Here is a 14,206-nt window from a genome sequence, read left to right on the forward strand (position 1 = left end):
ATTGTCAAAATATCTTCCTTCTGCAACTGTTACACTTGCTTGCTGAGAGATAATACAAAACATCTGAGTTCAGCAGCTAAGATCAAGAGGGTATGTCAAGGTGTCGTTTAAAAATAGTTCAAGGCCTCCGGAAACCTGTATATTTCATATTTTTATACTGAAAGAGCAGAAACTTCTTAGTGTTCCTTGTGGAATTCAGTAAAAAGGTAAACTGCTGATACACTAATTATGGGGAACTTAAAGATCTGCGTGAAGCGCTTTTTCCAAACTACACACTACAGAAATGAGAAACTAAAATGTCATGGGATGGCCCTGTGAAGTTACAGATTGTGATGATTTATTTAAAAGTCGAGAATTAAGTATCCAAATCCGTTTTATCTACATTACAGCAAGCAGATGATGTGCAGAAGTGTCAATGTCTTGCTTAATGTACACAGCGCTGGCATGTGACGCTTTGGCACTAGTGCTCCTCTGGGAATGTGCAGGCTGAGGTCCCTGGACTACACACTGCCACAGCACAAGCATTACTGTACATATTCAATTTGATACAAACTAAGTGAAAAGCTCATTATTAAATCAAATAAATGATTGAAAACTTGTAACAATGTAAAACACTATTATATCAGATGTATAAAAGACACAGGATATGTGGATATTTAAATAGGGGAAACCTCAACTATACAAACTAAAGTGTACCATCTACGATTATTTTGAATGAGTACATTATACCTGTATTATTTCAAAGCATGTATGCACACCACACACAACACATGCACCACAACACAGTTAGTCCAATTATCTCTCCACAATGAACAGGTCTACCATCAGCAGAATCAATTACCATTTCCCCCAGTGTGAAAACAGTTATTGTTAGGTAGTTCAATTGTTTTCAAAACTGGATACATCTTATTGTTCTGTATTTTGCATCATCTAATGCAAGCAACAATCATAAACCCTTTATTTACAAAAATGCAACAACAACAAAAAAATGCTTTTGCTGTCATATTGCATTACCAAACCGATACAACTTCCTAAGTATAAAGTCATAATAATAAATAAGAAAGTCATTAAATAAGGATACTTGCCTGGAATGTATAATACCGTGTCCCGTTAGGCGGATGCACCTTGGGGGAGTTGGTCCCCGTATTCATATCTGAGAAAATCATCTCTGTTCAGAGGCAATCCCAAAAGTACACAGATGTTATGTATGCGGTTAAATCCTCAGGTCGCTCTCAGCGGGTCTAGTGCACTGCCATCTGCCCCGCTGGGGCGACCCTGTCAGACCCACAACAGCGGGCTACAGTCCCGGGACAAAGGACGGGGATGCGTCTCCGATCGGGGCGAAACAAAAAAGTCTCAACAGCCCCCACGAAGCAGCGAGAAAGTGAGCGCGATCGGCGCGGTCCATGAGTGTCGAGAGCCGCCGGAGCCGGAGCCGGAGCCAGTGCCAGCGCCGGGAGCAGCCCGTCTGTGCCTGCGCTAATCGGCTCCCTCCTCCGCCGCCCGCACCGTGACTGCGCTCCGCATCAGCGCCCGGCCGGCCAATAACCAGCAGGGCTTTTTCTTTTCTCCTCCTAATTTTCTGGTTTTTTTTCCTTGTCTTTCCAGGAGGCGTAGAGTAAGGGAACCTCTTCTACACACTGAAACCAGCGTGTGCTGCTTGTTTTCTGGGATCTGGGATTATTTGCCAGGGATACGGGAGGAGTAAGCATGGGTTGTAAACTATAGTATACTGTATAGTGCATAATCAACGTAAGGAGTAATAGTATATAATAATAATAATAAACACATGCATACATTCATAAATACATACATGCATGCAGAAATGCATGCATAAACAGAATACCCAGTGCATTCCATACAGTGGGGTCTATTGTCAGATTATTTTCTTTAAATCAGTAGAGTTATTCATATCACAAAGTCTTGGGTATAACTGGTTAAAATGTGAGAACAATAACTACTGTTTCTGCCAGTGTGTACCGTGCTATTTAATCTTAATTGATCTCCCTTCATGTTAACTCACTGGGTATGGCTATTCCAGCAAGACTATCTGATTTACACAATAGTATTGGTTTGCACGAACACATGGGCAATACAACAAAGCTCGTTTTGTATAACGTTGGATGACGATGATTATACCCAACTGATTACGGTACTATCAAACCGTCCAGATGAATGCGAAAGCCACAAGTGAAACGCAATTTCAGCAAGTGTTTACATAGGCACATGTGTATTGACTTACTGGAAATCAATCAAAGACAAAGCAATCCTGCAAGAATATACAGAAAGTATGCAGCATCCCAAGACAGGGTAGTGCATGGAGCTACAATTGTTTTAATATAATATTATTATTAATAATCATAATAATTAATAATATTAATTGGTCCTACATTAGTTAAATTAGTTATTAATTCTATGTATGCATCCAGTGTTATAACCTAATAATGCATGTAATGATTTTCGATACCGGCCCCACCTTTCTCTATTGTGGTTTTATTACAGATAATAACGGGTTGTGTTTATTGCTGTACATTTATGTTTCTGTATTGGCTATGCCTCTACAGGGATATGCTTTTGGATAGCTAGTTCTAGAGTCTGCCTCACATTACAGCCCTAGTTAAACACACCTCAGGCAGCTAAATAGTATTTTTCAAACTCTCTTGGGAAACAGGAACATTTCGGTTTAATTCTGAAAATGTGCTTGTCTCACAGGGGTCTCGGTGAAAACAAAGTCCATTCATGGATTAACAAACTGCTAATGGCTTAATTAACATGTAAGTAAGTCTTTGAGGCCCTTTTCTACATGGGAGAATGCAACGGCACATTCTTTGTATCATTCCCATTTAACTGATTTCTATGTCAAGGTAATGTTGCCGAACACAAACAAAAAAAAAACTAAAGTCTAGAAATAATTCAGCTGTGTTTTATTTATAAGGTCATTTTAAAATAATGGTCACCAATTGATGTATGAATACCACAGGAACAATACATTAATAAGATATGCACTTTGAGTTTTGCTGTTAATCACATGTATAACAGGATCTGGGATAGGGTTACAGACTAGGTTTGGGGTTAGGGTTTATAGATGTAAATCAGCATCAGAACTTAGTGGGATTGCATGTTGGATGTGTGTTATTCCTTTGGGATTCATATATTAATTCACTAATAATTGTGTAAACATCTATTTTTGATACACTCGGTTTTGTTTTCCCTTGCTTAGAAAAGAACATGAACATGAAAAGAACACATTCTTAAAAATATGATTTATGCTTGGCGACACTAAATCTGTGCCCCGATTCGCACACGCTGCTCCACTGCTCCGCTCCCTGCACTGGCTCCCGATAGCGGCACGCATTCAGTTCAAGACATTGACCCTCACCTACCGCTGTCTTGACCACAGTGCACCAAGTTACCTTCAGACACTCGTCTCTCCATACATCCCCTCCAGACCACTGCGCTCCTCCAGTGCCAGAAGACTAACTCTGCCTCCTCTCCACTCTCCCTCCTCCAGAGCTGCTCCTTCTCATCCCTGGCCCCTAAATGGTGGAACAACCTGCCCACTGAAGTCAAAACAGCAGAGTCCTTGACCTCATTCTGGTGCTTACTCAAGACACTTTTCAGACAGTACATGTAAATTTAGTCATTTACTCTCCTGTAAGATAACACTTATACAATGTTTATCTTACTACTTGCCTTGCTTTACTAGTACTCGTATTGTTAATTTGATTTCCCCTATACTCCCTTCCCCTCGGCCCTTGACTGTGACCTAACATCTTGTCTGCACTCATCAGCTTTTACAGTCCAGGATGCAAGACCTTATATATTGCATAAATTGGAATTTGTAAAATGTATTATGCTTTGAATTGCACTGTATTATGTGAATTGGAATTTGTAATGTTTTATGCCTTGTACTGCAGTGTAATTTTGCACTTTGTATTGCCCTTATATTTTGTAAGTCGCCCTGGATAAGAAATAAATAATAAAATAATTATAAATACATCAATCTGAACAGAAACTGTGTCCCAATAAAACCTTTAAGTATTGGTGTGGTCACTGCAGAAATGTTTCTTAACCTTTACAAAGCTTCTAATAATGATTGCATTGGATTCACACCAGCACACTGTGTTTGTTATTGACACACTGTATGTGGCAAATAGCTTCCAAACAAAAGCAGAGACTTTGAAACCAGGCAGGCTTGTGCCAGCCATTCACCTCTGACCATGTGGTTATTGGATTTTAACAGGGCAAGTGTCTCAAAATAAAACAATAATAAACTATTGTTTTTCAAGTTTCTTACACAGTCACTGGGGGGTTGTTCTTTGCAAAAGAACTGCCAAGTTAATAGATTGGTAGACCTTTCTCAACTTCCAAAGTTGGATAATTGCCTTATGCTTTCACTGCAACTTTAAGAAAGACGTCTGTTATGAACTCAGTATATCCCAAAGACTTTATTGATGTAAACCGGATTATTTTGTTTTTCCCAACTGTTTAAAATTGAGATAAAGCACACTTCAAAGCCACATTTTACACCCTTATGGAGTTGTGTCCTACACAGTTAAGTATTTTATTTTGTATGTGTTATTAAAGTTGCATCTTAGAACGGAAAACTTTTGCCTCCAGAGATGGAGAAGTGTCTTACAAATGAAAATGATGCTAAGAGCTGACAGCTTTGTAAACCACACAGCCCCCGGGAATTAAGAGAGATTAGGGTTTCTGCTCATGGGCTTCTACAAATAAGGGTGGCCAAGTAATAAAAGTAACGGTGGTCTTTGAGGTGTTTTTTTTTTTTTTTTAGGAGAAAAGTAGGCAAGATTTTTAAAATGGAATTATAATATACTAGAAATTAACTCTCACATCGTTGGTGTATGTGTGTCCTGTGGTAGTTCTATGGGCTTTCATTGTATTATATTACTATAAATAATAGAAGCATTCAGTGCTCATAAATATTGAATTGCTTATAGACAAGGTAGAATTCTCTTATGGACATTAGGGTGGGACTTAGTTGAAGGGGTTTCCTCAAGCAAGCTCAAATGAATATGTAAGTAGATGCAGCCCTGTGTAGAGAGCGGTTGAAGTAAATGGAATTGAAGGCCAGTAGAAATGCATTGTATAAATCAAATTAGAAACTCCTAGGACAGCCTGGGCTAGTTGAATAGAGCCCGTGACTATATTTATTCTTTAGAAGTGAAGAACTGCTCGTCTTTCCCAGTGTGGCTGTGAACGATGTTCTTGTCTTACTGTGCTACAGTACTGTGCTATAGTTCAATACCCTTGATACCCTGAAGAACAAAGCCTGATAAGAACCAGTTTTCACCAGCAATTCGGGATTGATAAATCATACAAGCCCCCCTTATATTAAAACTTACATATGCCTTAATTTTTCCCCGGTTTAGCCATATATGGGTGTTGTTGACAAGTTGTCAGGCAGATACCGAACTGCCACTCATCACAGGACAGACATGTGGGCCTGTTATCTTTCTCTCCTGCATAAAAGTCCCTGAACTTCATAACTTCTCCAAGACAGTTCTTGAGATTGCCTCTTGGACGTCTTCCATGCAGCTGCTCGTAATAATTTCCTTTTGCTTGGCCATGCATCTCTCTCTCTCGATTATATGGACTCTTCAGAAGTTATGCTTATTATTTGTATTTAGGATAGAAACCTTCCTGTAACCTTCATTATCTATGGATGGGGCCAAATCATTTGTTTATTGTTTAATGCTAAGCTCCTTGCACAATACTAATATTGAGATTAAGCATGTGTTATTTTTCCCAAATAGTTTTAAATCAACAAAGTGTCTCAAAGTACAATGGCAGCCTGGAGTAGGTGTGTCCAATGATGCAGCCATGTAGTTGGAAACAAAGTATACTGAATTGTGTAATATTAATAATTTGAATGAACTGGGTCATGTGTAAATAGGCTGAACTGCCCCAGTTATTTCCTAAAGAGCCTGCAACCATATGATCACACACCCCTAATATCATGTTTGGGAATTAGTTGTAGATTAGAGTCCAAACGGTTTTGATGCAGCGCATATCTGTAGAGCAGCTGGGATGTTTCAACTCAGATTAGGCCTTCACAGCATTCACAGAACTTTACAGAACCAAAAAATGCATGCATTTATTTCAAACAGAGCTCAGTATATAGATGTCCCTGGAAATATTAGGACACGGTTCTTTAGATTACATGTTAATGGCTACCTGTCCCAGTCACAGACCCTACATTAGGTAAAGTGATTGCCTAGTTGCCACAACCCACACACCTGTCTCTCAAACTGGAATGAAACTGCAATTGAGTAAAGAACTAACAGGCATCAATGAACTGTCAGGCACATTTGGGAATACCTTCATGAAAAGTGGAATTCAATTTCAGGTGACTTAACAAAAAGCTTAAAAGAATCTAGAACTAGTAAGCACGTCATTAAATACACAAAGTAATTAGATGGGAAAGAGCATCTAACTGTTGAATACGTGTTGTGCACTAATGTTTTAATGTAAGTGGAAGTATCAACAATAAGATTATTTAAGAAAGATCAAATTATAAACCGGATGATTTATTTATTTTGAACACTGATTATTCGTAATAATAATGGCCCATGTAGTTGTGTGGACATCTGTACATCTTTCACTGTAATGACAGGAAAAAGCATTCTAAAATCATCTTCAATTGACAGACTATTGTATTCCAGTGACTGACAGCATTACAAATACGAATGATTTAAGGAAATTGAAAAAGGCAATTGATGCATCTCCTAATTCTCATCAGTTTCCTAGAGGAATATGTCCAGCACACTGGAACTGATGCCATGTCTCCTCTTAACAAGTGCCAGGGGACTGTCTGATACATTCAAAGCAGATGGGTTCTCAGATTTACATGTCCTCTGAGATCCAGAACTTCCAGCAGCACAATGAAGTCCACAGACTAACCCCACCCTGGGGCATTAACAAATACAGTGTCCAGCCTACCCCCCCTGAAGAGCCTGGGTGAAATTCCTTTAATTATTAAAAAAAAAAAAAGTGTATTTATCTATGTCAGTCAACAAAACAGCCTTCATACTACACAAAGGCCTTTCTACATCTTAAAACCTATACCAAAGAGTACGCATAGCCTTCTATTATTTTTAAGGTTGCTTTATTTATATTTTAAATTGTAGATTGTTTATTTTTTGTATTATTCTTCACAGTTTCAGAGTTTTGCTTTTTTAATCACACATAAAGATATTTTGTAGTCATCTGTGTTTTAATTTTAGACTTCTTCTTAAACTAATCAGGAATCAGGAAAATGAGCAAGTCTGGTTTCAGTACTAAGCTGAAATCTCTTAAATATCTGACAACGTAACTTGTAAAATGCTTCATCAATAGAACTCGACATTTGAGAACACTAAATAATCTTAATCCGTTTGGTATGAATGCAGACCAGAACTCTCAGCAACAAAGAGCTAAGAGGATCAAGCAAATTACATCCTTGATCGGCTCCAGGAAAAGGGCCGTGGTGAATTTAATTCATATTTATTGTTGGTTTTTGAAAGCCTTCATGACATGCAAAAATAAATGTTTGTTTTTTTAAATGAATAGAAATGCAGTGGATGCTGGATTCGCTGAAATACAATAAATTAATTATATACTTTCACCAGTAGAAGTAGAGAAGAATCCATTTTTTTTCCCCCGCTGTGTCTTATTTTCAGTCCCTTAGGTCAACCTTCATAAGACCAGTGAGTTTAGTAGGTCAGGTACCACTGGACATAAACCCCAGGGTGGCTAGTAGTTCCCAGTTACTACTTAAATGCAAAATGACTGGATTGGTCTTTTCAAAAAGTTATCACAATGTCAGTAGGCATTTCTGTTCACTCATTAATGAAAACGGGTACCATATGAGGAGACAAAAGGCCTGACAGAAGTGTTTCATTCAAATCAAGGAATATCTTGGTGTAACTGTATAATGAACTCAAATACTGTGTTCTGGTCTGGCCTGGTTATAAACAGGATATTGCAGCACTGGAAAGAATGGTGACAAGAACAATACCAAGTCTATAGGAACTAGATATACTGATAGATTAAAAATAATGAAATTGTATAAGCATGGGGCATAACAGCAATCTGATCAAGCTGTATTTCATTGTCAGTGTAGAGACAAGGGCTGTCAAAACTGAGTCATGGGGGGATTCAATAGGTGTTCTTGGATCATTATGCTATTGACGATTGTAAAACAACATTGGACTGAATGCTATCTTCATACCTATAACCTTTCCTGATCTAATACCTAATGCTCCTTTACTCTAGCCATTATTGCAGTCCCAGAGGACACCATGAATTGGCTGCACATCTGAGGCTGACCTGTGATTGGCTTTAGTTTATTAAAGCTGTAGAAATGGTGGATAATAAAAGATAAGCCATTCTGCTTTCAGTCATGTCAATTCTAATTTAATACCTTACTCTATTCTAGTTGTTTAGCTTTGCCATGTTTAGCTCTCAGTTTAGGTATATATAAATATATAAACAGCTTTCTAAGAGATTAGTACAGGACATTTCAATCTTAAGTTGGCCTTTAACTACCAATACATAGAACTGCTTCCCACACCAATGGCTTTTAAAAAATATGTATTTCTTTTTAAAAAAAACAGACACAAAAACTAAACAAACTGATCGAGACTAGCTACTTTTGTTTAACTTTCCCATCAAAGGTCAACACAAATTCTCTGCTCGTCCTTTGTTTCAGTACGAGGAAAACATTTTTGTGTAAAGACAGTATTCAGGCACAAAATGCAGTCGTCATTTCTTTAAGAGGAGTAATGAGAATATTAGATTTTCCTACAAAGCATGGCTAATATGGCCATTAAAGTGAAAAGAACGATTTGTGTTGCTTTGTGTGTAATTGTTAACGCAGATAAGGCTGCACACACAGAAACTCCCCATTAATACCATAAGAGGTAATATATATTACACAACTGGAATGTTTCTTACTAAATACAGATACTTGTGTTTTCTTGATTGTCACTAACCATAATGACCTGCCATTTTCCGAATGAATGTATTTATTGTAACTCCCAAGCCATATTATTACAATGCTATTCTGTCTGCTTTTATTATTCACTGCTGATTATGCAGACAGATGTGCAGAATGAGTATTACATGACTTATCAACTAGCAGCTATCACTGACAATAAACAGTTGCAATGCTATTTTTCTGATGAATTATAAAATAAATCGATAAACACTTTTTTCACATGTAGATTGCAAATACCTCTCTATTGCCAAACCCTTCACTATCTTCTACCAAGGTAGATTTAAGGTAGAACTAAGGTCAGAGAAAGATGTTTTTACAGTTCACAAAAGCAACACCTCTTTTTAGGATTTTAACAATGCACTTTTGCCTCACCATTGTTTCTACTCAGCAGGCTTTAAGGATTACTATGTTTTTCCACAAGGGATAACTCAATACTTCTAGATTCAAAATTAGGTCAACGGACTATAAAGCAATGAACCCTGACTAACAATGATCTGCAGCAAGCTCCTTTTGTTGACTTCACCTCAGCCGTTGGAAAACCACTTGGTTCAATCCAGGATAAACACCTCCAAAATTATATTTCTTCACAACAATTGCAAGAATAGTGCAGAACTGCAGTCCCTTGTAAACAATACAATTGAAAAATCAATTAACAAGTACATACATTAATCGCAAACAAAACATCTCGACTAAATCAATTTCCTGCTCGTGTTTTCCCTTGAGCTTTTCCTGTGTTGATCCGTTGCCGTAATTTCAGATTTTGATTGCTGCCACAGTATATATTGTGAACTGTAATATTGTATGCCAACTGAAATTAAACAATACTCCTGACATTCAATGTAGCATAATCACTTAAAGGCGTACAAGAAAATAATTCTGCTCAGTCACAGGGAAGTAAGGGCTCTGAGAGAGAAAATAAATATTAAAGGGGATGTAACAAGAGACAAGAGGATGGAAGTGTGAGGCAACTGAACACTGAGGAGACCAATAAGACAATGAGATATAACCAAGCTTGGACAGGGGCTCGGGCCGAATGCAGACGTGTAGGATTAGGGTGGATTTCAGAGTCCAGAAGGCCTGCTGCCAAAGGTTACAGTACAGACCAACCTAGAGAAAAATAATGTTTGGACTAGAATTTGATTAAAATAGTGAGGCAAGGCCAAGTTTAATGGAGCTTTTAGACTTCGGTCCGAGTTAATCTATCAAAGGCTTGCAAGAATCTCCTTGCTTCTATTAGGAAGACAATATCACATACTGTAATTCACAGTTGGTTGGTGGCATGAACCTTTGATTTAATCTGCATTAACGGAGGTTGAAGTATATATTATCTGGTAATTTTACACATGTTTTAGACCATCTGGATTAATAAAACTGTCTCTGGGGATATCTGAGAATCGCTTGTCTAATTGTTCAACTACCAATAACTACATAAAAATCATCGGATTAATCTTTAAATGTGTCATATATTCCTTTTTAGCTCATAAATGAATAGCTACAGCACAGAGTGTGGAATAAAAATGAATGATCTTAAATCATAAAAAGCAATGCATTTTATTCTGCTAAGGGAGTATTTTACATTAAAGGAAACCACTGTGTATGAGGTCCTGCACTCTCAGTAGGAGTGCCATTTCATTCTTACTTTTTTGTGAACCTTGTCCATCATTACTATTTAAGTACAGTTTAGAGATTCGATGTTGAAAAAAAAAAAGTATGAGGGGAAAAAACGATAAAACTGAAAAAGGCAAACATTGCAGTGTTTGCTGTAACACTGAATGCACAGGGGATCGAACCCTTAACTTCCAGCAAGTACACTTGGCCCTACACAGCAAGAGTTGTTTGATAGTCATGTGCTCTGAGACTGATAGCAGACACTCAAAGACCTGAAATATCCTGATTATTTTTGCCCCTTCTGACCTAAATCTGTTTAGCGTGTTTAGTGGTGGTTCCCCACCTCTTGAAATGTGTCTTGGATTGGTTTCTTCCACCCTGTTCACGTAAACTATTACAGCAACGAAATCCATTGCAACAAGCAGGTTTGATTTTTATTTAATCCAGCAGATGTTGCAGGTTTTATGGGATGAGTCTTGGGTGCCCTTATTGTTACCCAGTGGATTAGTCATGCATAAATAGCCAAACATACAGCTTAGAAACACTATGAGCGGACTACAAAATTAGAATTTCCTTTTCAGTATTTTATTAAAAGAATATATGATTATTTGGTCAGAAAATCTAAAAAAATGGCTAAAGCGATATAAAGGTAAATGTAAAATAATTAATAAATGAGCCCTTTTCAACATATGTTGCTACAAATATTTGGTTACAATTTCATTATTTCTCTTCTGAAGCTTTTAAAGACCATTTTAATTACCATCTTGAATATAATTTAAATAAGAACATGGAAGGTATAGAATGTGTAATTGCAATCAGGAAAATCCATTAATTTGTATTATTAAAAGTACACCTTATATTCAGGGGTAGCAGAGGTGTGGGGATATATATTTGAATGGGTTTGACTTGCAAAATTCCCTTTGACAAAGCGAAAAATAGGACGTGCCATGCTTCTCTGGTATAATTTAAATCATTAATTGCCCACACACTTCAAGGCAAGGGAGTCTGTTTCACATACAGCACGCGCTTGATGCTCATTGATGGCAACAGCCATGCATGCTGTTATTTATAAAGTGCCATGCAACCCATCAGTCAAAATGCCACTCTCTCTCATTCCCCGTCCCATGATATGACATCAGAGTCATGTTGGCTGCGATTCAGTTCACAGTGGTGATGCGAAGCGACATTCAGAGTCAATCGAATGCAGAAACTGCTGCACCTTTCAAGGGTAAAGGTACCATAACGAGGTGACAGGTTTGTTTGAGGAATTAAAATGACAATTTACAGTTACAGCATGATTATACATTAGACTGCCATGAGTTACACTATAAATCTACATCTTATAGTTTTTCCTAAATACTATAGTGCTATTTATGTTCAGAGCCAGGATTAACCTTTTGGATGCCTTGTGCTAAGTCTAGGACATATGTGAGTGTGTTTGTGTCTGCTGGGGTTATTCCCTATTTGGCTCTTGTATAATCTGGTCAGGATTATATTTACATCTAAATTCATTAGGACCTGAGGAAGTCTGCTTAAAAATAATTGAGAAAAATATTTAGCATAAAATGTCATTAAGAGCGAATGAAATTTGGACCAGTTTTCATAGGTGATCATTTTCAGTGTGATGATGCACACGGGGGCATTTGGACAGGTTTGTGAGAAAATTGTTGATCGATTAAATAAATTACTCTGACACAGAAATATCTATAAATCCTTTTTAAAAAAAAAACAACAACTGGAAATTCTTGTGAAGTTTCACATAGAAAACTAAATTTCCCATGAAATTTTTCATTATCTTGTGCTTTTTCCCCCATTCATAACTGTGTTCGAGTCACGGCAGTATTCAGTTTCTGTATAAATTATATAAATCACAACACATTACATTCTGGGATGGATCTGAAGCCAAATTCCTCTTTTGATTTCTTCATCTCTTGCCTGAATTGAGTCGCTCGGTCTGTGAGGCTAGATGATAAAAGCCCCAGACTAAGCCATTGTTATCATTAAGTACCAGCTTTTGTAAACAAGGTGAGGGCCTGTCCCGAACACAAAGCAGACCCGGACACTTCATCTCAGCAGAGATGAGTACAAAAAGCACTTATAAAAGACAACAAAAAAGGCTGGGGTGATGAATCTGCTGGCATGCAGATCAGCCGTTGGCTGGAGACCCGACCAATCCACAGTGGTGGGTTGTCCTCTGAGTAGAAATGCCAATGAGGAATCAAGACAAAAAATAGTGTGAAAAGAGTAAGAAAAACAGGGAAATGTTTCACACACAGACTCGAGAGCTAAGAGATCCTAAAGGCTCAGAACAGGATCTGAAAAGATGAGAAGTCTGCTAAATTTTCTCATGCTCAATCCTCAGCTCCTAACATCACTCTGCTTTTGCCCTCAAGTTACACGAAACTAAAAATAATTTACACAAAGTCCTTCAGAACAAACTGAGAACAGTTTCCTCCGATGAACAGTTTGAAAACGTTTAACTCTTTCACCACCACTGAAAGACGCAGAAGACCTGCAGTTTTTCCTGCAGAACAACTTTCCACAAGCCTTGAAACTGCAACACTTGATACATTTAAACACTATGAAAGTAAGAAATAAGCATAAACTAAGTGCACATATATTTATGAGTGACATAATCGTTTAAAATATAATCTCCATTTTTGTAATGTTTAAGTTCAATGAAAATAATTGCAAATGTTAATTGTGTGTAGTTTTATTAATTACCACTGTGCAATTAAGGAACTCCAGGTTTGCAAATATTGATAATTTTTGGTCACTTCGTGGTCACTACATAGTCCAATTAAAGTTACTTATTCCAATGCAAGTTACAGTAGTATATGTACTCATTGCATTTGGCACTGGATACCAAAGCATACACACCAAATTTGTCATGTTTCGAATTTGAGTCTTCCTATGCGAAGCTATAACATCCACTGAAACAAATGTAGACAGACGTGTGTGCATATGTAGCATATGCAAGGGATCTAAATTAATTATGCATCTAGTTTTATTCATGATCTGATAACTCCTCCATGCTGTGTAAAAAACAATGTGGGCAACATAGTGTAACAGTGTTAAACAGCACAGCATGAAACATTTTCAGGGGAACCTATGTTACATATGACCCTGCTTAAGAAGTCTGACTGTACGGAAGACTCACTGCCTGTCTCCATTGATGACAACGAGGAACTACATTTAACATCTTTTCAAAAGGTAAATATCAGAGGCCAGTATCAAAAGATGTCTGGCCCCAAAAGAAATAGTGTGAGATGAGTGAATTGCAGAAGGAGGACCTCTGAGGGATACATTGTAATGTAAATCAAAGGGGGCTGCATCAGTGTCAAAAGCCAGCTACCAAAAAAAAATGTTTAAAAGGAAATGCTGTCTTCCGGGGGAAACCCTCGGAGATTCATACTTCTAAAGGCAGGTAACTTTCCCTTCTCTCTCCTTTTGCTTTGTTCCACCCCTCCCCAACTTTTAGATATCTCTTATTGTTTTGAAGTTACAATTTTATTACCAAAAGTATTTTTTTATACAGTGTCTTCAAGGAAGTCACGGTGGTGGTTCAGACAGCATGTATCCCTGTGTCAGAGCTGT

The 14,206-nt window shown here is 37.6% G+C and overlaps 1 protein-coding gene across 14 annotated transcripts in view; it reads right to left on the bottom strand.

Moving 5' to 3' along the window:
* ppfia2 (PTPRF interacting protein alpha 2) overlaps positions 1–14,206 on the bottom strand; it is a 193,052-nt gene that overhangs the window by 124,709 nt on the left and 54,137 nt on the right. For 3 of the 14 annotated variants that reach the window (XM_066687124.1, XM_066687122.1, XM_066687121.1), the window contains exon 1: positions 1,086–1,507. The exons of 10 other annotated variants lie outside the window; for them this stretch is intronic. In XM_066687124.1, the coding sequence (XP_066543221.1) occupies positions 1,086–1,166 (81 nt within the window). In that variant the 5' untranslated portion in view covers positions 1,167–1,507. Of the gene's footprint in view, positions 1–1,085; positions 1,508–14,206 lie in introns of those variants that run through there. One more of the 14 variants, XM_066687123.1, reaches the window with a different exon arrangement.

This window comes from Amia ocellicauda, chromosome 15 (assembly GCF_036373705.1).
Source record: "Amia ocellicauda isolate fAmiCal2 chromosome 15, fAmiCal2.hap1, whole genome shotgun sequence".
Taxonomy (NCBI): Eukaryota; Metazoa; Chordata; class Actinopteri; order Amiiformes; family Amiidae; genus Amia; species Amia ocellicauda.